This window comes from Pholis gunnellus (genome assembly GCF_910591455.1).
Source record: "Pholis gunnellus genome assembly, chromosome: 7".
NCBI classification, from domain to species: Eukaryota; Metazoa; Chordata; class Actinopteri; order Perciformes; family Pholidae; genus Pholis; species Pholis gunnellus.
The window spans coordinates 14,458,525-14,483,933 of NC_136533.1; the positions used below are offsets into that span (position 1 = coordinate 14,458,525).

Here is a 25,409-nt window from a genome sequence, read left to right on the forward strand (position 1 = left end):
TCCCTCTCCAGTTCCACCCCCACCCCGTATGATACAGGGTGTCTCTGTCTTATCTGTCTGGGTTTTGTCACTTCACTTATTGGTGTTGAGTCAGTGTGTTGATTTCATAATCCACTGCTGACTGGAGGCCATCTCTGCCCAACAACATAAACATGTCACAGGAACTGACGCCAAATCCATGCCGCCCCCCCCCCCCCCCCCGCCACAGCCAACACGTCTCTGTCTGACTCGATCACAGAGTTTCTCTGATTCAATTTGAAACCATTTGTGACTACAAAATGTTGTGTTTTTGAGCTGCAAGGACAGTTGAATGGACACTGCTAGTGTTTGTGTACCTAATATAGTATAACTTGTAACAATAGAGAGCCATTTAATGTTCTGTCACAACTGTTTCAGTGGTTTGTTTTGTATTGTTGCTATCTTTGACTGAGAGAGCTACAGAGGGAAACACAGTGTGTATGTCTGGGGATGTGTGTGTTTTTTTTTTATTAACAAAGCATGTTGCAAACAAGACTGGCACCATCTCAGGGCCTTGGAGAGTGTGCGTCACAGACTTTGTCCTAAACTGCCCCTTCCTTGAATCACTCACACAAACACACCACTAAAACTCAGTTTCCTTATCGAAACGTTCCATTCACTTCCCTGTAAACATCCTGCGAGGATAGCAGGTGCATGCCCATTTTGTCTACCTCCACAATCTGCCAAAGCGGTCCCCACTACTCCAAACACACACACACACACACACACACACACATATGTTCCAGACTCCCGTCCTCACGTGATGTGTTGTCTGTCTCTCCGTGCAGGCTCTCAGGAATCGGACAGCTCGCAGACAGCTAAGAAGGACATGCTGGTAGCACTGAGGGCTAGGCAGGACGCTCTGGAGGAAACTCTAAAAAAGAGACTAGAGGAACTCAAGAGCATCTGCATCAGAGAGGCGGTATGAGCAAACACAGATCTGGCAAACATTTTGAGAATCGGAATGCTTTTTAGCTCTTCCTTTCTAATTTGTCCCCTTGTCGTCTTCCGTAGGAGCTGACAGGGAAGCTCCCCAAGGAATATCCTCTGGATCCGGGAGAGGAGCCACCGACAGTCAGACGGAAGATCGGTACCGCCTACAAACTGGACGAGCAGAAAATTCTTGCTAAGGGAGAGGTAATGCTGCAACTCCTTGTTCTCCACAGTAGCGCTTAATCACACTTTACAATCTCCCTGTTCCCCACACAGGCCAAATACAAACAGGAGGTCATCTAGTAGTGTCACTGTATGAAACAAATACATAATACAGCAAGTAGCTGTGCCAGGCACTGTGCTGCAGTAATTGGAATATATGAACGTAGCGCTAATTAGTTAAGCGTGTTTATCTCCTTTTAACCCAGCTGTAATGTTAATGAGCCATTTATGAGCAGTATGGGCGTTATAGATCAAACTGGTGTTTAAAAGCTCTAGAAGTTACACAGTGAAGATCAGGGGCGGTTCAGGATTAACTTCATTTAAAGCCACTTAATACTCTCATAATGGTCGGGAGGATGATTGACGTAATGATAGATTACCTCATCCATACTGAGTTGTTTATTAAGCAAAGGAAACAGACAACACTGAAAAAGCCACAGTCTAGAGACGCCGTGGACCTGCATCTTTGTCTTTTTGTGCCACGGGTAGATTTTCCAGAGCAGCAGAGCTTCTAAAAATAGCAGCACTCTCGCCACAGGAAGTGGTGATAGTAGGATTGTGTGCGCGCCTGTATGTATGCAGGCACGTGGGTGTGTGTGTGTGTCGCTGAGGTTGTATGCTTTGAAAAGAATCCAGGGACACAATATCACAAAACTGCCCCGCAAGCAGAAAGATGTCTCTAAAGTTACCCTGAACACCTTGAACTCACACACACAGCAACAGAAGCCGCTCTTGCAGCACTGTGAAAGGTTTGCTAGAGAGAGGGAACTGAGGTCGTCCAGTAAGACGTTGGTGCAAGTGAATACATCATTGCTCTGTCTCTCTGGAGGCAAGTGAAATCAAGTGTTTGTTCTCACATATATGAGTGCACACAGTTTATTTCCTTGTCTATTATACTATGCTATTTAACAGTATACTACACCAAGTATATATTGTACAGCAGATAGACATTTTTGCAGTCTACCAAACATGCATGCAACATGCAGCACATTTACACTTTGACAGAGTATGTTTTACTTGGTTCACCTCTTAAGTCTCTGCTGCACGAATCCCAGGAGCCGTGTAGAGGAAGGGAGGATGGATTGATGGAGCCGTGTTGTTGTTGGGGGACAGAGAGTCTCAATAGAGAATATCCAGTGGTGAGAAAATGTGGTGCTGCAGCACAGATAAATTATTTCCGCAGTGTGTTTTCTCTGGCAAGGCTCTGTGTGTGTGTGTGTGTGTGTGTGTGTGTGTGTCAAACCAAATAGGTTGCATGGGCGAGTTACAGTCTGAATATGTTTCTGCAGACTAAGCCTTGTTTTTTTTGGGATTGTGCGGAGATTTCGTTGCTAAATCTGTTTGCGAATCCGATGTCTTTGTGCTTGTGTTACTCAGAGTTTGTGTGTGTGTGTGTGTGTGTGTGTGCTTATCCCAGGAGGAGGAACTGGAGCGCTTGGAGCGGGAGTTTGCCATTCAGTCCCAGATTACAGAGGCAGCCCGGCGCCTCGCCAGCGATCCTCATGTGAGCAGCAAGAAGCTGAAGAAACAGAGGAAGACGTCTTATCTGAACGCGCTGAAGAAGCTCCAGGAAATTGAGAACTCTATCAATGACCACCGGGTCCGCTCCGGCAAGAAGCCTACGCTGAGAGCTTCGCTTATCATAGAGGGTACCAATATATATATATATATCCTATGCACTACAGGGAAATCAGATTGTACTCTTGATTAGCTGTAGGTGCCACGACACACAGCAGTATTGTTCTCAAGTACTGTTTAGAGTAATAGAATAAAAGGCAGTGGAGCTGACAAGTTCCAACATTGTTGCTTTTTGACACATCAAAGATTTGTGAACAAGTTTTAGATCCAGTAATTGTACAATCTCTAACCTCCCGTCTTTATTTCTCTGTCCTTTAGAGGCCAATATCGGTTCTGAAGACAGTTCATTGTCTGACGCTCTGGTCTTGGATGATGGTGAGTCTCTATCCTTCACACTACTCTGCAAGATTCAATAACTCGCTGATTTCGGAGTTTTTTTTTAAAACTATCTTTAATGCTCCACTGTAATTCAATTATTCCTCTATTTCAGATGATCCACATGTTACAGGTACCCCCACCTTCTCTCCAGTAGCATCGCCTCACAAGGGCCTCCCTCCTCGACCGCCATCTCACAGTCGGCCCCCTCCACCTCAGTCCCTGGATGGCCTGCGACACCTGCACTATTCACGCCCTGACTACGATAAGTCACCCATCAAACCCAAGATATGGAGTGAGTCGTCACTGGATGAGCCCTATGAAAAAGTCAAGAAACGCTCCTCTCATTCCAGGTATGAGGGAGTTTACCTTAACTAGCGTTCGAATAGAGCTACTGTGTATTAACACGTGTGTGTGTGACGCTGCCCAAAATGATTTAAATCAAGTGTTAAACAACTTTATTTGAGATATTGTTTAGTCATCTCAAATGTAAGTAATGTGGACGGAACTACAACTCCAGACTTGAGTCAGTCCGTGACAGTAGTCTTAAGATGAATGCCTCAAATGTGGGGTTGACCACGAGTTCAGTAGAGCTCGTCATACACAGATTGCCTCTGTGAAAGGAATAACATTAATTATGAATTGCGTTTATTTTCCTTGCCTCTTTGCCAAATCACAGGCGTTTCCCAAGCTCTTGCAGTGCAGAAGCAGGGGGTAGTAACTCTCTGCAGAGCAGCCCCATCAGGAACCTCCCTCACTGGAATTCTCAGTCCAGCATGCCCTCAACCCCAGACCTGAAGACCAGGACCCCACACTACGTACATTCCACTAGGTCAGTCTTTGTACCTTCAGTAAAAACACCTGGTTCTTAATTATTACATTCACATTCACGTGGTTCTGCAGATCTGTTCCAGCTCAGTCCTTATATTGAACTTTTTTTGTGATGCTGCATCTCACAGGTCAGTGGACATCAGTCCCACACGTCTGCACAGTCTCGCTCAGCACTTTAGGAACCGCAGCTCGAGCCTTGAGTCCCAGGGCAAACTGTTGGCGCCCGAACCCGGCGTACACCCGCACACCCTGGGCACACTCGGCAGCCCTGACTTCTTCCTGGTCCCGGGACGCAACTCCAATGGCTCTGACCCACTGGATGACTGCTCATCCTGCACCAGCCAAAGCAGCTCAGAGCATTACTACCCATCTGGTGGACCCCCCAACAGCAACCCCAACTACTCCACTCTGGGAGAGGACTCACCCTCCAAAGCCAGGCAGAGACAGAGGCAAAGGCACAGGTAAGGATGCAGGGAAAGTGGCTCTCTTCACACAATTCATTTTCTGCCAATATGTACTGTATATATATATATATATATAAAGAAATGAATAGAGTTGTATGTGTTTGTTCCTTTGTTCTCTCTCCAGGTCAGCAGGTCAGTTGGGTTCCTCTAACTCCGGCTCCATGCCCAACCTGGCAGCTAAGAACGGTTCTGTTGGAGGCTCGGGTGGAGGTGGGGTGGGAGGGGGACACCACGGAGTCTACCTCCACAGCCAGAGCCAGCCCTCCTCCCAGTACCGCATCAAGGAGTACCCGCTATATGTGGAGGGCAGCCCAAACCCTGTGGTGGTGCGCAGCCTGGAGAGCGATCAGGAGGGCCACTACAGCGTCAAGGCCCAGTTCAAGACCTCCAGCTCCTACACGGCCGGGGGACTGTACAAGGAGGCCTGGGGGGGAGAGGAGGGAGGAGAGGGGAGCGGCCGACTCACGCCGTCGCGCTCTCAGATCGTAAGGACTCCGTCATTGGGGCGAGAGGGTGGTGGAAGCGGAGGAGGGGGGAGGGCAGCGGTGTCTGAAGAGCTGCGGTGCTGGTACCAGAGGTCCTCAGGGAGCCTGAAGGAGAGGAGTCACTCACATTCGGGGTCTACTTCCTCTGAGACGGGGTCACAGCAAGGCACTCTGGGACATAGTCGAGGAAGTAGAGTAGGAACACTCGCCAAGGGCTCACCAGGTTGGTCTTCTTCATTTATTCACAATGAACCTTGTCTCATATGGGTAAAAAGTATCATCATGTGTTTTTAGATAACAAAATGTACACTATTACTGTTTATTCAGGTTGACTAATATTTTGTTTATTCAGAGGTTCTAACAATAAATGCCGAAGAGAAAATATCCCAAGTAACGCTCAAACTCATGACCTTTAGATTATGAGCTCTGGGAACTGGTTTACGGCCTGTTTTTAGATGGATTGGAAGAGGGTGAAATGTCGAGCATCACTTTGTCGCTTCATGTCAACCACTTCCATCTGAAATGATTTGTAGCCTGTTGCTGTGTAGCTTGTTGTGTGAATACAGCACAAACATTCAAACCCTCTTTTCTCATTCTCGTATAGTAGGTGACCCCACTTTTCTCTTACGTGAATGAAAATGAATCAATGCGTAATCCTTATGTTAGCAATCAAATCTCACTGCATCAACTACATTTAAACATCAAAAAGTCCGTTTTGTTTTTACTTTTGTGTAAATTTTGAAATAAAAAATGGCATCCTACTTAAATTATATAAATATAATGCTTAAATCACATGGATGAACTGGAAATCGGGGAATCTGGGATTGGATTGAGCCTAAAAAAAATCACATGGATGAACTGGAAATCCGGGATTGGGTTGAGCCTAAAATTGTGATTGAAAAATCTCCAGATTTATTTTACGCATAGACTTTTTATGGACAAAACTCAATGCCCCGTGTGAGGATTGAACTCACGACCTTCAGATTATGAGACTGACGCGCTGCCAACTGCGCTAACGAGGCTGACGTGGGGGTAGGTCGTGTGACCTTTCTCGAACATGAGCCCTGGGCCAACCCCCACCCCCACTCCCATGTGAAGCATAGTTGGAATTCCTCTGCCGCTCACCTCACTCCAGCCTCTACCATGTGTGTTTGCTCTGTGTCTGTGTATCCATGTGTCTCAATACATGTGTCTTTGAAGCTTGTGTCTCTCTCTATCTCATGCTGCATGACTAACTGTCAGTTTTCCCCACAGCTGCATCCCCTCACAGCCAGAGGAGTGTGACGCCCTGCAGCGAACACGCAGCCACACCAACACCCCCCTGTAGCCCGCAGCACATCCTCAACTGGCAGAGCGGGTAAGAGACAGACCAACACACACACACACACACACACACACACACACACACACACACTGCAGCAGACCGGGTTGACAAGAAGATATGAATTTACATTATTTTAGGACAAACTGCATCTTGGCTACTCAGCTTCTTTCTCTCCATCTTTATCCAAACCTCACAAGCTTTGACTTCTGTCATCTGATATTGTTTTACACTGCTGACCTAATCCTAAAGAATGTTTTTCATGAGATTTGGGCGTAACATCTATTTTTAAACCTCTCTCGTCGCTCCTCTTGACTTTTCATTCTATTTGGCTGTTTGAGGTACTGATTCACTCACTGCGTCTTTCTTTCTTGTTTCTTCACTCGTCGTCCTGTCATCTCTCACTTCCTCCGATTACCTTTTCATCATGGAAATTTCTCTTATTACCTAATATTTGTCATTTCTTCCTCGTCTCCCTCTGTCTGCACTAACCCTCCTTTCCTTGTGTGTGTGTCCTCTCTCCTGGTTTAGAGGCACAGCAGACAGCTCTCCTACTGAGGACGTCTGTCAGTCTCCCCCTCAGCCCAGCTCTGATGCATAGAGGTACTGTCTGTGGTCTCGACCTGGCAGGGGTCTAAACCTACAGTGTACTGTTCGAGGGGCACAGCAGCAGCATTACAGAGTGAAAATAACCTTGGAGACAAAATATAATTTGACAGCAGTGCTGAATTTATTCCCAATCCGACTTTTATTTATAGAAATCTGTCTTTGCACACCTCTAAAAAGTGTTCGGCACTCATGAGGCATTACTGTTCACTTTTATCAACAACTGTGGAGGGCTGACAAAAGGGAAAGCGGAGAATCTCTTGCTCTTTGACGGTGGCGGTATCTGTGTCATGAACTCCTTCTTCGGCTGTATCTGCATCTGATCTCTGCATGTGCTCTGCTCTGTGGCCTCACAGGATTTACTAATATAAATACTTATTGTAATCATGTGCTGTAAGCGTTGTAACACAGAACACTTCTTTAACAAACAATCTCAAAAGTAGATAAATGCTTGAAACCATGGAAATAGTATCTGTTTGTGTTTTGATCAATTTACCTTTACAGCCCTGGTCCGTGTCTTCCTCTGCAGGTCTTTCAGTGACAGCTGTTTTCCCAGCAGCCCCTTGTGTTCAGAGCTGGCAGATGTGCAGTGGTACGGACGTGATAAGGCCAAACCTGGAACCCTGGTCTGAGACCTTCCTATCGGGCCCAGAAAAGTCCCATTGCCCTCTCCTGCTGCCTCTCCACTGTCCCTCACTACTACCCATAGACAACCAACAACCTCATCCTTAAGGCCCGACAAAAAAACCCTGCCCTGAGCGGACTGGCGGACTGGACATGAGCCTCCCTCCTTCCTAAATCCTGCCCTCCATCCATCTCCCCACCTCTTAATTATGCCCCCTTGTCACAGCTCAGCTGGACAGGGACACGCTCGCTGGGCTCTGTTGAGGGCTGGTTTCACAGGACAGACTGAGAAGTGCCACCTCAGCTGTTGAACTGTTGTCCTACAGCACCACAGAGCCCGTTCTTTACTCACCCTCCGCACACAAGCAATGGGGCAAGGAGGAAAAACAGCGATGGGAAGAGAGAGCACAGAAAAATATCAAGCAAACAACTCAAACAGAACCGACATCGGCCATTCCAGGATGTGTTTCATATCTCATCTTTGGTCCCCCGACCTAACTAACTCCAGTGCACTGCCACCCAATCAGAGGATACCTGCTGGATTTGAGCCGCCAGTTTAAAACCCATCTCCAGGCCCGAACAAACTGTGTTGGATTTCAATATTCCATTAATGTTGTTTGTCTTTTTTGTTTATTTGTCCCCACATATTTATAATAACAGAAGATGACAAATGACTTTTCAGGAAAAATCTGGATTAACAAACGTATAGATGACAAATTGAACTCCTCTCTGTTTAACCCACAACCAAAGACAACTTACTGGATCGACTGGTCACACCAGGGTCCCCGGGCTGGTGCCATACAGTGACAATAACAGGATGGTTTACGGGACTCTATCTGGGATATTGATGAGGACTATAGCAATAACAAACATTGTACAATATGAACTGGTTTGAGTCGACAGAGTGAATTAAAGCAGGCATGCTGCAGTGGTCTCTGCTCGGCCATGCTTGGAGTAAACGATCATTAGTGCGTCATCGGTGAATTGGGAGTTGTGGTTATTGGGTTTGGCATTAATCTATGCTTATTTCGGTGACTTCATTTTTACAATTACTTGGCTGTAGTTTTGATATAGAAACAAGAGATTCTGATTTCACATTTTCAACCGCCGGGAAGTAAATGACTTTTGTCTGTTGACATCTGTTGGAATTACTTGTGGTTGATGTTGAGGCTGTTCAATGATGAATCTCCATAGTGAACCATCTTTTCTATCACAAGTGTCTCTTCCTCTCTGGTGGTCTTGGTTCTATACCGGTTCTTCTCACCACGCCGAGTCCCCTTTTTGTAGCACTGTGCGTTCTCGTCTTTCTGTCCACCCCTTCAACATGACAGGAGCAACCCGACTGGACACAGACAGCGTCAACTCAATGGCGACTAGAACACACACACACACTGGCAGTCACAACACATATTATGAACACACAAAACAAGTACAAATGTGCCAAACATGTTGGTGCTTTACATTTGTACTGTAATCAGCACTGGAACAGCCCCTCCTTCAAGTCTAAAGCCATTGTACAGACACTCAGACAAATAGAGTAGAAGGTAGTCAAATGTACTTTGAAAAGCACAACATTAACCGTGTCTATGAGGGCTGGACGTACAATTAGGGAATTTTCATTTTCCACTTTCGATATTTTAATAGTGAGTTGTATCAAAGTGCATAAGAGGAAGGTAGAAAAGCCAGAACCACGGACAAGGTGTTACACGACAGTGCTCTTTTTATTAGTACGAGGACATCGAGGAATTTTATGTTCGACAATATTTAATCCCCACTGTCAGGTGCAGAAGAGAAGCCATAGACAGAACTGAAACAAACAATTCTTTAACCCACATCCCAATCAACAATCAGATATTCAGATCAGGGTTAGAAAAGCACACCTGGTTTTAGAACTCTGCATGTTTTATTTGTATCTAAATCAATGTCGCTCATCTTCCCCCTAACCAGAGTCGATCATTATTCTTTCATTGTTGCAAAAAAAAAAAAATGTGAACTGGTGTTAATCCACTGAGAGGATGACAGATGCTGCATCTCAGTGACAAAGAGAAGTGGACATATTGTTTTCAGTCTTACGACACCAGTATGTCTGGGTGAACGGTGCAACATGTTTCATGGCATCGCTCCCTGTCCCTCATAGTGTTGTGTTTCCTTTATGCACTCACACCAGTTGTTGTAATCTGCCACGTTCTAGACTATTTAAATAAGAAGGCTTAGTCCACTCCCTGCATGGTTGGTTCTCCAAGAGTTCCCCACCCATGCCTGGTCAGATTTGATCAGTTTTTACCCAGGATTGGAACCAGCACTCCCTGGTTACCTTATGAGAGCGCAAGTTTGACCCCGCTTTGCTCACTCAAAGTCGTTGCCCACTGTTAGTGTGCTAAGACACGACCCCATGCATGCCCTGCAGATCCACTGACAAAAAAAACAAACAACCCAAAGACATTCAGCACCCGTCCTGTATACGCTAACATTAGCACATCCTGCTCCGTAGTGTGCCCCATCTCGACCCTGTGGTGATCTCTGAGCCCGATGTGAAGAAGTGTGACGTCCCGTCCCTCTGTAGCTCCAAACACACCATATGTTCTGTGCTTCATAGAGATGTATGAGGTTTTTTTTGTAATACTCCAAGAGAAATGAACTAACTCTTTTATCAGTCTTGTCCTGTATGTACGGAGGGGCACTGTAAGGTTTTGTGGGGTTTTTAACATTCACATTCATTGTTTTACAATGTTCCATTTTATATGAACCAGTATTGTTTTGTTTTTTTTTAGTTCTGTAACAATGCATTCAGGTGCTACAAAATGACCAGTTACTGCTTCGTCACGTAGGATCTAGACATCTTCATTGTTCTCAATAGATTCAGTTTACCAGATGTGCAAAATGAAGCTCATTTTAACAGACAGTTTAATAGTAGAAGACACTTCCCCAACCAGACAATAGAGCATGTAACTTGATTTTATCAGTTCTGTTCAACTGTAACAATACATTAAAGGTGTTGTAGAAAAAAATGTGGAATTGATAAAAAAAAATAACTGAATTCCGCAGTTAATTTATTCTTTTTTCTATTAAAATTTGTATAGTAACTTTACATTTTTCAAAACTGTGTTGTTGGAAATTGATGATGAATTTTCAAGATGAGAAGCAGTGTTGGTTATTGAGAGTAAGAAAAATAAATTATTGATGAATGTTCTCAAGATTATGCCTTCATCTGTTTTTCATTTCTGTTTTCCTTCTTTTTTTACATTTTTTATGGAAAAGCATGAAGATATTTAGCCGTTCACTCACTTCCAGGCTATACTGCTGAAAGTATCAGTGAGACTTATCAAAGGGGATCCCCTCACCACTTCCTCTCCTCCGGACACACTCACTCTCTTGTCAGCACATCCAGGGCTCAGTCACTTCCCTCTTACACTCTGGCCTCCCAGAGGAGAAGAAGAAGGATTTCCTGAGGGGTCAAAAGGAAGAAACACTCTAAAGATAAAAGATATTACTCATCACCCAACCACGAGATTAAACAGCTGCACAACTGCATCTGGGCAGGCTTCATTTCACACATTTCACTATGACACATGGGTCAGCAGCTCTGATCACACTGAACAATCTTTCTCTGTGCAGGAGATGCAGACATCTGAACAAATAGATTGTTTGAGCAGCTCAATATGTCCATATCATAAAACACCAGCTTCACAGACTACAAACACACACAAACAGTAGTTTTGATACTTTACCATACAGAAAAGTGGCTTCTATCAGAGGAATCAGTTGTCAGTGTCTGTGAGGACACCCAACCTCGTCATCCTGCTTTCTTTTATTCTCCTTCTGTGTCCGTTTGATAATGAATACCATGTTTCTCTTTGTACTCTTTGTGTTCCCATAGCAGCTCTTCCAACCAGGCAACAGCTGGAAGCCGTTAGCCCGACATGCCGTGAGAAACTAGCTCCTCCGGGATTTTTTTTTTTTTCACTCTTACACGTCTGTTAGCGTGCTTGTGTGTGTGTGAGCTTACTATAGGAGTGGTGTATGACCTTGCTTTATGTCCTTAATGAAATCCTTTTCGGAACTCCATGTACTCCTCTATCTCTGTGAGGACCACTGTGAGTTTTAGGCCATAAAAAGTGAGGACATTTTTGTAACATTATGACATTTTGTCAAGTCTTTTAAGAGACAGTTTTAGGACTGGGACTTAAGGTTTTAAGGTTAAGGTTAAATTAGGTTAAAGATAAAAGTGAACGTGGAAATTAAGATCTGTTGGAGAAGTGAAGAGATCCATGCAAGCTTATTAAAACAAACATTTATTTACAGTCAATGGTCATTCGATTAAAACAGGGAATTGCCTTCCCACATTGTTAGTTAACTCATTGCAGCTTAGAGTGCGTTCCTCTTCTCTTCAATATATGGCTTTGCCCTGACCAGCAAGTCTTTCTATTTCTATTTTTGGCATCTGATGTGAAACAATTTCCTCATTTATTCTTCTTGCACTAAACAGAATGAGCTGATTTGTGGATCAGACTGAAACACGTGACAAGTCAGTGGCGATGCTGCTCTCTAGTGTTGACCACAGAGCAGCAAAATGGCAAAACTAGAATCAATTTGAACAATGTTAGATAAACAGATTGCTGAGCTTTGAAAACGTGCATATATTTTGCTTGATTCAAATGTTTAATAAGTCAACGCTGTGTGTTGTGTTCACCATTACTTGTTTAACATGCTGTTTATTTTTTGTAGGTTTAAACCTAGCTGCTGCCCCTTGTGAAAGTGAATTTGAAGATTTTTGGAATGCCGAGAAGTGATCCTGAATTTCACAATATTTAAAACAATTATGGTTAAAACCAACCATACAGACCCTGATCAACAACAGGAAGACACTCACTCATAATCTCTGTTTCTCCTCTCCTTGTAATTACTCTATCAGTTGATTGGGGGCATGCACTTTTATGTAACAAACCAGATTCTGCACACCGGTTCCTGAAGCCAATCATATCGTTGCTGTCAAACTTTAAAGTGTTCTCCTCTCTGCTGCTGTCAGTTGTCATTTCAGCTAAGCAGATGCGACCCTCCTCCACCCCAGTCACCTCCAGTCAGCATCACAGTCACGCTCCTGATTCATCATCAGATTGCAGCAACTCTTTTCACCACCACCACCAGTGTCTGGACTCCAGGGGGGATTAGGCCTATTGGACCTCAGTATCCCTACCCTCGGTGATAGTACTGCAGGATGGATCCCATCGCCAAAGACTTTGCACTTTTCATATTTGATGCATTTATAATAAATCATTGTTAAATTATAAAACAAGTCTCTCCTGATTGAACTGAGGTTAAAAAATGCTGCTCAAGCAGGAGTGTGTTTTTTCAGGTCTTTGAGTTTCACTGATTGAATTACACTTGCTCCAGTAGAGGCTCATTGGTTTCATCTGGATCCTGCCCGGAAAAGAGCAAAAACAGTGAGACATCATTAAATATTCAAATTTCTAAAGTTGGTATCTCTGATTTATTTCACTGGACATCTACTTGGACAACAGCTTCCCACAAAACATGTCATCGCCACAGCAAATCAGCTGACTTAAACTGTATTCCTGAAAAAAAGTATCTCTCTGTACGTCTCACTATATTTACCTGTGAGAGGCGGGTGTAGGCCTGAATATGGGGAGGACTGTAGCGACGCAGGCCTCTCAACGACAGGAAAAGTATGTAGAACGACGCCAGAAAACACTGTACGGCAAATGCTATGGAGCTCCCCTTTGCAACATATGAACCAACACGCTAGTGGGAAGGATGAGGACAGAGAGAGAGAGAGAGAGAGGGGGAGAGAGAGAGAGAGAGAGAGAGAGAGAGAGAGAGAGAGAGAGAGAGAGAGAGAGAGGGGAGGACAGTTCACTCACAGCTCAGGAAGCATTTCTACTCATTCAGTACATAAAGGTGGAGGTTGAAACAAGCTTTTCATAATGGTTAGAAATCTGTTTTCTAGGGGTATTGGTGGTTATAATAACAAAAACACCAGACCAGGTCTTTACGCAGTCTCCATGTTTTAAATGAATTACCTGTTGGTTTGTGTTGAGTGCGACAGGCTGCGTGGACCCGAGGCTGTTGGCCAGGAGAGCAGAGAAGCCAAACAGAAGACTGAAGAGGTTCAGACCCATCAGAGCGATAATCTGTTCATGATTTACGCAAAAATTAAGCAATGCAGCTGATGATGTAAGCAGCAAAACTACAACACAAAGTATTTACCTTTAATTTATTAGCTTTCCTCTGAACCTCCATAGCCAGACACCCAGCAGCCAAATACTGGAACAACACAAACAGTGGTGATTGTAGTGTTTTAATCGTCTCTCTCTCTCTCTGTCTAAAGTGTTTATCAGTCGAAGCAGATGTGGACTCACACATAAGCTTGACCACACTGGTGTAGTCATGGAGACGGAGCAGCTGTAGCTCACACATGCATAGGTGACTGTGGCCAGTATGCAAGCTAATGCACTGAGGAGCTGCACCACCTGAGGGGAAGAACAAGGTATGAAGCAGGCAGAGAGTTTGAATGCTTAAAGCGCATTTAAAATTTAACCAATGGTTTGCACAATAACAAGAAAGTAGCATCTCACTCCAGTGACTAAAAGTCTGGTATTAACCACAGTCCCAAACCAACGACTTATCCTTCCACTGATTAGCTCCCCGCGTTTGATAACCTGGTTCAGTGGGCGGGTTGGGGGTGTCTCCTTAAAAAACACCTGGTACAACCCCTCCTGGAACATGTTCTGTGTCATCTGTTATGGAAGAAAACAGTTAACTTGTCTAGGAAAACAAAATGGATGTTTAAAAAGAATCAGTCAAAGACACACACACACACACACACACACACCTTTGATTCAGATTCGACACGGGATTTCAGTCAATGTGGCAGCTTACCTTTGCCAAAAGTTGTCACGCTTTTCCTCATTTATCCACGGGCCCTCATATCAACAGAAAGTGTCATCTAGCTAAAAATGAGACTCATTTATAGACGGATTGTTTTCTCACAGTAGTGCAGCAGATCCAGGGGGTCAGAGTTCACTTGAGTTGGATGATAATGTTTGACTGAAGTCCACTCATGAGGAAGTGCCACAGGGAAATCATTGGTCATGACTAAAGAGCTTATCAGCTGGTTGGCAAAGGTTACTGTGACTTCCCTGTTTTCATTTTAGAGACCGGTTGAGATTATAACTCCAGTATCCACTCTCCTATAGTACAAACAACAAAATACGTACTAGTTTATATGACACACAAAGTTTACATTTAAGTGTGAAGCAAAAGTTATTCACTCTCTTTTCAACAAAAAAAGAATTATAATCAGAAAATATGTCAAGTAAGAGCAAGGGACCACAGAGTAATGTTAAAAGGGCACGTTAAGATATTATGAGGGTGATATGGTAAGTATGTAAAAGAAAAACAAAACTTGGGCTATTTGGAAGGTCCTCCATAATACTTTATTTGAGAGACATGAGTCAAATCAGCAGCCTATCCAGGACATTTTGCAAAAATATAGGTATCACTGCATCATTATAGGTTTACTTTAGAGAAAATTCTTCACTCATGCTGACATGGAGTCTGATGTAAGTGCCCTGTAACTATGAGCTCCCCCACAGGCCTGCCAATGCAGTAAGCTGCCTGCTGTACACACAGTACTCAACTCCACTGCTTCAAACGTTGTCCACTTTCACTTTAACGTAAAGCAGCTTTGAATAAGTCATAACTTAGATAGCTAATGCCATCAGTGAACGAAGCTGTTGCTCATTATCATAAGAGTGAAACATGTTTGATTTGTTTGTGCAATCAGACTTTGGCATTAAAGAAGCGTGACAATAATATGAAATCATGGAGGCAATTATGTGTGGAGCATTTCATGGTCAGTAAGTTTGGGACATGCTATTAACCCTTTCACGCATAGTGGTCACTACAGTGGACAGCTACTCAAAAAGCTGTTTGCTTTGTATATAACTGCAGTCACTGCAGTGGACCCTTGTGCATTGTGCCATACACTGCCACCCACTGGGCGCCGGTTGTAAATGCAACACAAATTCACCAAAACAAAGATTCTGGAGGTCTAGAAACGCTGATCAGCTCAGGAACATAATGCTTATACAGTTGACCCTTGCAGGTAAATGACGTTTGGTAACATCAGGTGACAACTAAAGAGTAAAACTGTTGTTAACATTTTAATTGTATGCTGGTAGAAAATTAATTAATTAATCATCTGTCCCCTATATTACGTTGGCTGTATTTAAACTACAGTTAATAGGCTACTATAGCTGTGACTTTGCGGCAGAATGTGTGTGGGGCAGTGGAGGGCCGTCAGGGCCAGCAAGGCCTTCTCTGCTGGCCTAGACAGAATCTGAGTTCTGTGTGTGTTCTGTGTTGTGTGTGTGTGTTGTGTGTGTGTGTTCCGTGTTCTATGTTCTGTGTGTGTGTAAGGGTAAAAGAAGGTAAGATGTAATGCTGGTAATACTCAGCCACCTGACTGAGTATTGATTGCTTAGCCTTTCCATTCAAATATAAAACATTGTATTTGCAGTTTTAACCGAATACCAAACATGTTAAAACACAGTAAATTATATTAAGAACACAGGATAAGATGATGGTAAAAAGTAAATACAAAAACAACAAAAACTAAATTGAAAGAAAAACAGAATCAGAAAGATGATAGATTGTTTTCTGACCTGAGCTCCTCTGGCACATCAACATTTTAGATTTATTTTGTTTTCAGTGAAAAAGAAAATCTTCAAAGAGGAATAATACACATTCAAGCCTAGGTACTGTATGCAGTAACAGTGTCTCACCCACAATAGGAGAAATGAACATACATTTATATGACCTATAAAGAGAACATTGAAAATAGGACCTATGACTGAAGCTTGAAGAACTACAGGTAACGTGTTGAAGAAAAAAGTTTAGAGTACTGACTGAGAATGTTTTATTTGAGAGATTTTTGTCAAATAATTTAAGTGCAGCAACTCTTTTTTTTTACCAATCCAGGGTTCTGACAGATTATCTCTTCACAACAGCACAAGAACTGCAATAAATAATAAGCAGATAAGCATATAATAGAGAAAATATAATAAATAATAAGAGGTATATAAAAAAACTAAACTAAATAGTGAAGTACCACTAATATAATAATAATAAAGCTAAAATACAAACTTGCTGAGGTGGTGTTTGATGTTCTCTCCGTGTAACTACGCGCTCCACCACTGGCCTGATAAATGCAGTGAACTACTAACCCCTAATGCTGTTCAAACCCTCTTCTTCCTCGCCCACTTTTACATTTACCTAAATCAGCTTTAAAAATCCATAAACTAGGATTAAATCATGTTTACTATAATCTGTGCAATGACGTTTTGGTATGAAATTGACCTGAATAACATTACATCGTCACCGTAAGCTCAGAACTTAATATCATTTAGTTTTTAAAAGCCCTTGTTTACCTGCAGACTCCAGCAACACGTCAGTGAAATGAACAAGCCAGGAGAGCTAAGAATGACACATCGCCCCTCTCAGCCAAAAAGCCACAGAAGGCAGCACAAAGAGGCCACACAGCAGTCTAAGGACCTCAGACCCATTCTGTTTTTCCTGGCAGTGTTTCTGTGTCATTGTCCTCGTCCATCCCGCCTGTGTACAGGTCAGCCAACCTGCTGAACCGGGGGCCCCAGAGGGCCAGGCTCTGAAAGTCCTTCTCCTCATCTGAGTCTGAGGAGTTGATCGAACTGAGCGAACTGGCGCCTGAGCCAGCACCCTCATAGTCAAACACCAGAAGAGAGTCATACGGAGGAGCTGTGGGGTCACTGTCTGCAGCGTGCAGGTTCTACATGGAAAACATATCGCATACTGAGTTGAAGCACTCAAAAACATACAATACATATTGCACTAATACATTCTGTAGATCTGAACTCTTAGATACTTAATATATTCTTGTCTAAAATTCAGCATCACTCACATCCTCAATGAATTTGACAATCTCTTCATTGGCTTGGAGTTGTAGGCGGTAGCATGGGCGACTCTGGGCAGTAGGAAACACATCAGTGCAGAAGACTTCAGGACGATTATCAAGCCCTCTGTGGAGCTGGTTCAGGTCATAGTCCTAAAGAAAGAAAACATGAGGAAACAGACCCTCAAACTGACCTCCGGGTCTGAAGAAGGAAGCCAATGTGGAAGTGCCTTAAACTTGCATTTTCTCTAATAGCCATCAGGGGGAGACTCCTCTGATTGTATAGCAGTCTATGAGAAACCTTCTGCCTATATTTGGCCTTTGAATCGGTTTGCTAAACCTGCCTATTATTCTGTTAAAGAGTGTAAGAGCAGACATCTGACAGCGCAGATGTCTTGTAATAGTTGTATTAAAACCTCCGGCTCCTACCCGGTCCTCTTCACCTCCTCCCTCTTCGTCGTAGTAGAAGATGTTGTCTCTGGGTTCGTCTTCAAGAAGAGGGACATCCTTCTCCGATCTCCTCGTTCTTCTCAGCAACAGCAACAGCAGCAAGAGCAGTACTGTGGTCAACAGAAAGATCTGAGCAACTAAAGACAGATTTAGGACAATAGGGGGAATATAAAAGACTTTAGCTACATACGCAGAAGACCAAAAATTCCTCCCAGAACTGAGGTTGCGAGGGAAGAACCGTGCAGACGAGGGGCCGAATGTGGGAGGAAGCAGGTGGTGACAGCCCCTTGACATTGGCACACTTCTACGTCCAGTGTGCTGTCTTGGTACATCATGCCGACATCATAGATTCGCATCAGCACATTATAGTCCCCAGGTGACAACTCCCGTCTTGGAGCCAGGACTGCCACGTCATCTGCAAGTAGAGGAAAAGATTCAGAATTAAGACTTGAGAAGTGCTCGGTTTGACTTTTGAGTCAATGTTTGTTTATTTGTGAGTGTCATGGAGAGTTGGACATCAATATTTCCTGTCTGTGTATACTGTTGATGAGCTCTCTTACTTGTGGAATTGGTACTAATAGTCCAGTTGATCCTGTGCTCTCCTTGAAGCTCCACAGTGAACGGTCCAGCATGACCAGGTCCGTCTAGGTCCACTATATCCAGCAGGGCAGGAAAAGGATCACTATTGCATAGACTGGCTTTCCTCTGCTTGATCACAGGATGATGGTCATTCACATCTAATAAAGTCACAACCAGAGTACCCGTCCCTGTAGCCGGGACGGTATCTAGAAGAATGAAAAGAGAAGGCTTAATGTTTGGGAAAGAAGGTTGTGGCAGTGTGTTCAGGGCAGAGCAAAAGTATACATTTACCATTGTCGTAAGCCAAAACTAGGACTGTGTATTTGCTGTCTTTGATATAGCGTGATTCTCTGTCCATGTTGCTTTTAACTTTGACGGATCCTGAGTCTTTATCAATACTTAGCCACCTGGCAGTGTCATTATGCAGTTTATATCTGAAAAAAGCAGAGACATAACCTGATTACAACTAAAACAGAATAGTGTACATGCATATAAACACACTACGTGCATGCTGCCGCCACATGTAAACAGAAGGTGTGTTGTTGTTACCTAACGCTCTGTTTCCTGGCTGTGTCCGGGTCCTTCGCTCTGAGGTCGGCCACAGAGCTCTGTGTTTTCGCATCTTCTGAGACGCTCACGTGGATCTCCGCTGGACTGAAAACAGGAGGCTCGTTCTTGTCCGTGACTGTTACGGTGACCGTGGCTGTCGAGGTCGACACGCGTCCAGAAAACGGCACCTCGTTCGTCACCACCACCAGCAGAGTGAAGACAGGAACGCTCTCAAAATCCAGCCCCTTGGAAGTGTTGGGGAGCAAGGAAAGACGGATGAAGTACTCCGTTTTCTATAAAGTCTTCTATAAAAAAAAAAAATGGACAGGTGTTTCCCAACCTTGGCTGTTTTGAGGATTCCCTCCATTTTACTGGAGCCTGTTGTGACGTTGAAGTCTCCTCCCTCGTCGCCTTTGATTATTGAATATTTGGTGTTGGCATTTGGAGATCCTAACTCATCCTCGTCAGTGACTTTTACTCTTATTACCTCCACTCCAACTTCATTCTCTTGGACTGATGTGGATATCTGGGGTAAAGCATGAAACTGTACTCCATGCTGTTACAGAATAAACGTATTTCAACATTATTATGAAGTATTTGTGCATTTTTTAACTCACAGATGTGACGGTGAATTGTGGAGCATTATCGTTGCAGTCAGTGATGCTAATTATGACAGCGCAGGTGGTTGTGAGCCCCCCTCCCTCCATATCAGCAGCTTCAATGGTCAGCTTGTACTCCGGGTGAGTCTGACACGGGAACACGAGTTACAGTGGAAATGAGGAAAGACAAAGTCTCGTAAAGAGAAGAGTGGTGATGATATTACCTCTCTGTCCAGTCCGCCTGCCTTCACACTGATCGTTCCACTCGCTGGGTTTATGGCAAACATGTCCTCTGTGGGCGTCTGACCCTCTATCCTATACCTTATTATAGCATTGTATGTCTGTGGGTCATCTTTATCCACTGCCGTTACCTTTATGACGGAGTCACCTGTTTTAGACAGAAATGCAATGCTGACTATAAGGACTTGAGTTATTAGTAAAAACAGTCTGCTGCATCCTTTACTCACCAGGGTCGGCGCTTTCGCTCACTCTGCCATAGAAAGGGTTCTGGGTAAATTTCGGGGCGTTGTCATTCTGGTCAACGACGTTGATGATGAGCTCCATGGGCTCCTCAGCCTTAATGCCCTCATTCAGCGCATGGGCCCACAGCTGTAACACACACCATACCATTCTGATTGCAATAGTTTGCATAAGGATAAAGACAGTTATGGGATTGACTGTATAAAGCGAGATTAAGCTTTTTGTTTTAGCTCACACTGTATTTTGCTGTATTCTCCCTGTCCAGTGGCTGGGTCACAGACAGCACTCCAGACCTCCGATCCACAGTAAAAACACCCTCAGGGGGCTGATCAGCGCCTGGTCCAGTGATGCTGTAGGTTATCGCCACTCTTTTCTCATTGTTTGACTTGATCTAAACAACAGACTTTACAGTCAAGACGGCTTTACTCACAGAAGATACATTTAGTGAAAATGCAATCAAAACGTTATTTACCTTCACCAAGAATTTAGGATATGGACCCCTGACATTTTCTGGAAAGTTGATTACTGGAATAACCCACTCCCTCTTCATCCGTTTCAAACTGCCAGACACGTGGGCAAACTCAGCGGTGGGGAGCTGCTCGAGGTCCACGTCACAGTCGTTCTGTTTGAACCAGAACTCACCATGTCAGCTCAGATATTTAATTGCAATCTAATCAATAAGACAAGTTCAAGATTACAAATTACCTCTACATTTTTGCCTCTTGGAGTTTCATTGTTCGTACAGTTGATTCTGTTGTTCAAGCAGCATGGCTGAATTCCTGCTGCAGCCAGAAAGGCTAAACACTGAGGAACAAACATCTTTCAAACGTTGTTCAAACGTTGTCCAATTCAAATATACCAGCCCATAATTCACTTTAAAAAAAATACTTATACGATAATAATTTGATAATAAACCATAATGGGAGTGCAATCCTGTATATCATTTTATATTCGTATCTATTGTTTGTCATTAGGTATATTTTTTTTGTCTTCAAAGCAAAATTCACATTAATATTGAATAATTCTGTTTTTGTAAAGTGCAGTATAAACAAAGTTCATAATACTTTTTAATACTCAAATATAAAACATGTAATAAGCCTTCTTACACTCCAACAGGTGAGCTAAGCAACAGACAGTGTTCTGACTGCAGAAAGAAAATGTACGAGTTACAGCGAGCCATCTTTTAACACTCACCTGGCACAGTAAAGAGAGCGCCTTCAAAGTCCTCCGGCTCTCCGTCATCTTCTTCAGCCTACAGAGATAACCTTTCCATCGACGTCACTGCACTGGGTCTGCTGCTTTGCTCCAGTGGCAGCCTGCCAAGTTTGTGGAATTTACTAACTCACCTTCAGAGCTCCTCAGTCAGCGTGATAAATATATTATCTCCCAGACTCAGTACTACCAGCAGTAGTTCACGTAGCTGCCTGTGACTTCAGTGTTCATGCTGTGCTCGGCTTCACTTTGCTGCCAATGATGCTGACTGAGTAGTTATTTGATTTGATCAGTTGAATGTTGGTGACAAAACAAAGAAGCCAGAGGTGACCTCAGTCGCTGTCAGACGTGCAGGTGTGTGTTTATGCACTCCACTCTCACCTTTTGGCCAGAGTAGGGACGCACCTTTTTCTGAGAGTAGCCGTGTTTACATAACACTTGCGGATCAGATTGGCTCCCGTGACACTCAGCACTACGTTGGCACAGTTTATTTTGAAAACTCGTTTGCCGCACAGCTTTGGATGTCAAGCTCTCTACATTGTGTTGAATTTGATTGTATTCACTTTTCAAATGAAATGATCTAAATCATTTCTCAATGGTTAAATATGAAGCATCTGCACCTTTGAGTGGAGCGTCAACTTAAATCAATCAAACAACCCGATTGAAGACAGTACATTTATTATTTTTTTTAGCAAGCATTATTTATTATTATATTAATCTAATTATGTTTTTTTTTAATTTAATTAAAAAAAGAGAACAATTACACAAAATAAATAGGAGAAACAAATCACAGCTTACACATAAAAAGCCAAGTGAAAAGAAGTAAACACCTTCACAGATGGATTGTCTAAAGCAAACTGCAAGAAAATAGAAACAAATATGTTGACGCAGGGAACAAAGTGATATTCTGTGGCATTGTAATTAATGCAAACTTTTTCACTTTTAACATAGAACTCAGGTGATGTATATAAAATGTCATAAATACACTGAAGGATCTACTTTTTTTCCAGCCACAAAATCTGTATTTTAACTCGATAAATGCTACAATTCAGAATATGTAACCTATGTTAAGTCTATAGAATCTTGTATTTGGGAAAACTCCCCTTTCATTCAAAAATATTTATAAACCAATGTATGTAACAGATTGTAATGATCATATTTTTGTCCAACATTTTTAAAATCTTTGCCCAGCATTGCAACAAACCTTCTGCTGGCTGTGTTACGGTCTGGCCAGGTCAGAGTTCAGATACACCACAGTAGCTGTGATATCGTCCCTGTACATTCGAGCTAGGTCCTCCGGCAAGGCGAGCATAGTGGCCAGCCTCTCCTGGCTCAGCTCTCCATACTCCCCAGTGCCCAGAGCGTGTCTGATGAGGTGTGTAGCAGCGTTGGTGTCTAAAGCCGGGGAGGCACGGGCCTGGCGCTTTAGCAAGAGTTCATGCATTTCACCCAATTTCATTTGCTTCTCAGATGGAGAAACAGGAGCCTGGTAAAAGACAGAAAAACAAAAGGTTACAGGATAAAGAACCCACGGTGAAAGCTGTGTGCTGTGAATCAGGGATACAACAATACATGTTCAACGAACCTGAAGGTGAATCCCACTCAGGTGCTCTCCAACGAGTCGCACAGCCTCCTCGTTCCCCAGTTCATCCCACAGCCCGTCGGTGCCGAGGATCAGGAAGCGGTCCTGCGGTCTCAGCTTGTGGTGGGTTATCTCGGGTGCCACATCCAGATAGGGTGGAGTTAGGTAGTTAGGTGGCGTGTACTGGTACAGGTTGAGAGAGTCCAGGTCCACTCTAGACTCCAGGCTGGCTAAAATGCTCCGCTGCAACTCAAGGCTCCACTTGAATCTTACGTCACCAAACGCACGCAGTGGCATCAAAATCTGACGGCACCATAAAAGCTTAGGACCAGTGGCTGACTTTCTTAAATCAACAGTTAACTCAATGTACAGTGCCTGTTTAGTGTTATGCCATGAAGAACTCTCACCCCAAGCAGTCTGTCATCTGTGACCACTGTGTCTCTCTCTGAGGGCGGGTGCTGGCTCTTGATCCGCTCCACCTCAACCTGGTTCTGTGTGTTGTGGTCCTGGGAAAGGGGCAAAGCACTCCAAGATCCATCCTCCTCCAGCACCCCCACAACTGCTCTGCAGTCACCGGCATTCGCCACGTGGATCCCGTCTGCGCAGACATGAGCCACACAGGCAGTGCATCCGGCAAACGCAACCTGGACAGATGACGGTGCGCGTGTATCAACATTGTGTCAAGTTTAATAGGCTGAAGCAGCAAAGAAAGGTTTGCGTTGGTACCTGGATGGCTGTGCTTCTGATCAGGTCATCGTAAAAAGGGACCTGAGCCTCCAAGGAGATGTCGGCGTCGAGTCGTTTAAAAGAACGGTCCAGAGCGTCCAGAGGACTAGAAAAGGATGCGAGGGAAATCAGAAGGAAAAGAGTTCTGATGAGGAGCACGTGACAAGGCACATCCATCTACAGAATAGGACAAAAATCCCCTAGAGGAAAAGTCTTTGTACTGACCTCATGCCTTCTCCCTGTTCCTCACTGTCCAGTAACTCTTGCCAGAAGACTCTGAGGTGGTCAATGTAGAGGGGAGCAGATTCCCGATATTTGAAGTCGGCATGTTGTTTGTACCACTGCAAGATGGGAGGAACAGCTCTGCCGTGCTCCATGCATTTCTCAAGCTCCTCCAGGCTCTGCTTCGACATCATCGCGACTGCGGTGTAGTACAGCAGGCGCTCATTGACAGCCTGGGCACACGCCCAGCCCCCATGGCCGTCAAACATGCCAAAGAGCATGCCCTTTGACTGGAGAAGATATAGAAAATGAGCTTAAATGTAACAAGAAGGGAGATAAAAACAGGGAGATGGATAGGATTACAGACACAGAGAGAGAATACGTACCTGTAAGCAGGTCGCTGCACTGCGACGGTCTTCATTGGGTGTGTTAGCAGCCAGCTGGTTGCTCTCAAACTTTCTGACAGCACTGAGTCCCCTGCCATCAAACTCTGGCACACTCACACTCTGAAATATAGACGTACAGAGGTACTCAACTGCAAAGGTATGTATACTGTATATGTAAAACTCATATATCATATTAGAATGAAAAAAACTACAACTTTTCAACCTATGATGACCTCAGAAACATGATATTTTTTGGGGGGCAGTTTCAGAGACACGATCACATCAGTTACCTGCTCATTAGACCGCAGAATACTGTTGATTTGAACCCGGCTGAGCTGGAAGTCTAGGTCCTGACGAGTCGAGAGGTGCCGCCTACTTTTAGGCCACTTCTCCTCTCCAGTGAGACACACCGTGTCTGACCTGCAGGGACCCCAGGACGAGGAGTTACATTGGTGGGAGTACTATCAGGGCAAAAAGAGAGTGATGACAACGTTAGATTATAAGCGTAAATGAAAGTAAAAGTAAAAGTCAATCGCAGGGTACACACCTGGAGTGGGGCAGTGGGTTTGGAAAGTGTCAATGTGTAGCTTGAAGCTCTTTGAAGGATACTGGCGCACACACGTCCAGACATCTCTGAAGAGGCAACGCTGTTGGGCAACGTGTTGTGCAACTTATTCACCCCAACATCTATGTAGAGAGAAAAACAAAACGTATACGGTTATGATAGCAGCACGTTTGTGTTGAAGACGCTTGACAATCAATGAGCTACCGTAAACATATAGCAAGCTAGATGTTTTGCAAGTTATGCTAAAATGAACACACTGTGCTGTGACGTTAGACCAATACCGAGCAGAACGGCGTCACCTCCACGTTGTCGTGGGGTTAATATATGTGCAAGCTAGCTAACGTTTGATACAAATACGTTAACAACATTTAGCCTTAAAACGTAAAGGTAGCTTGCTGGCTGGCTAGCTTCATTAACGTTTACCATTTAAAGCGACGAACGTTACACCTACGCTTGATCCAAACAGACACACATTGATTTGGTACATATGTTAAGTACGCTAAATAAACACTTGATTGATTGATTCAATACGTACAAACTTAGTAAAAGTACACATGTATCGATGACGATGGTCAGAACTCCATACATGACGGCGACGTGCCACAACGTCTGACGTCAGACGCACTGTTGTAGTCCTGACTGGTCGCTTTGAA

At 43.9% G+C, this 25,409-nt stretch overlaps 4 protein-coding genes across 6 annotated transcripts in view; 1 reads left to right on the forward strand and 3 right to left on the reverse strand.

Annotated features, from left to right (window-relative positions):
* frmd4a (FERM domain containing 4A) overlaps positions 1-10,594 on the forward strand; it is a gene marked incomplete at its 5' end in the record, with an annotated part of 51,600 nt that extends 41,006 nt beyond the window's left edge. For both annotated transcript variants that reach the window (XM_079163245.1, XM_079163244.1), the window contains 10 exons: positions 807-940; positions 1,033-1,155; positions 2,591-2,822; positions 3,070-3,126; positions 3,242-3,479; positions 3,806-3,958; positions 4,086-4,418; positions 4,546-5,129; positions 6,161-6,263; positions 7,363-10,594. In XM_079163245.1, coding sequence (XP_079019371.1) covers positions 807-940; positions 1,033-1,155; positions 2,591-2,822; positions 3,070-3,126; positions 3,242-3,479; positions 3,806-3,958; positions 4,086-4,418; positions 4,546-5,129; positions 6,161-6,263; positions 7,363-7,465 — 2,060 coding nt within the window. In that variant the 3' untranslated portion in view covers positions 7,466-10,594. The remainder of the gene's footprint in view (positions 1-806; positions 941-1,032; positions 1,156-2,590; positions 2,823-3,069; positions 3,127-3,241; positions 3,480-3,805; positions 3,959-4,085; positions 4,419-4,545; positions 5,130-6,160; positions 6,264-7,362) is intronic.
* A 1,145-nt stretch (positions 10,595-11,739) lies between these two features.
* Positions 11,740-14,484, reverse strand: tmem253 (transmembrane protein 253). Its single transcript, XM_079163629.1, has 7 exons — positions 14,355-14,484; positions 14,051-14,212; positions 13,835-13,945; positions 13,683-13,739; positions 13,496-13,606; positions 13,071-13,217; positions 11,740-12,875 (listed from the first exon to the last, which is right to left on the reverse strand). The coding sequence occupies exons 2-7, from the start codon at positions 14,210-14,212 to the stop codon at positions 12,834-12,836; spliced, it is 630 nt and encodes a 209-aa protein (XP_079019755.1). The 5' UTR covers positions 14,355-14,484; the 3' UTR covers positions 11,740-12,833.
* Positions 14,485-16,956: 2,472 nt separating this feature from the next.
* LOC306699013 (B-cadherin) lies at positions 16,957-21,305 on the reverse strand (the record flags this gene model as incomplete). Its single annotated transcript, XM_079163514.1, has 15 exons — positions 16,957-17,283; positions 17,416-17,559; positions 17,836-17,966; positions 18,047-18,271; positions 18,417-18,641; positions 18,727-18,869; positions 18,985-19,229; positions 19,325-19,510; positions 19,602-19,730; positions 19,808-19,971; positions 20,051-20,192; positions 20,299-20,454; positions 20,536-20,661; positions 20,769-20,867; positions 21,258-21,305. 15 exons carry the CDS (start codon positions 21,303-21,305, stop codon positions 17,032-17,034), a joined length of 2,415 nt encoding a protein of 804 aa, XP_079019640.1. The 3' UTR covers positions 16,957-17,031.
* A 658-nt stretch (positions 21,306-21,963) lies between these two features.
* Positions 21,964-25,358, reverse strand: pdp2 (putative pyruvate dehydrogenase phosphatase isoenzyme 2). Of its 2 annotated transcripts, none has more exons than XM_079162715.1 (9): positions 25,292-25,358; positions 24,739-24,878; positions 24,482-24,652; positions 24,192-24,311; positions 23,809-24,095; positions 23,584-23,689; positions 23,265-23,501; positions 22,861-23,160; positions 21,964-22,761 (listed from the first exon to the last, which is right to left on the reverse strand). In XM_079162715.1, exons 2-9 carry the CDS (start codon positions 24,820-24,822, stop codon positions 22,495-22,497), a joined length of 1,572 nt encoding a protein of 523 aa, XP_079018841.1. In that variant the 5' UTR covers positions 24,823-24,878; positions 25,292-25,358; the 3' UTR covers positions 21,964-22,494. The 2 variants fall into 2 exon arrangements, with proteins under 2 accessions (XP_079018841.1, XP_079018840.1); XM_079162714.1 differs by lacking the exon at positions 25,292-25,358 and adding an exon at positions 25,180-25,266.
* Between the last annotated feature and the right edge of the window lie 51 nt (positions 25,359-25,409).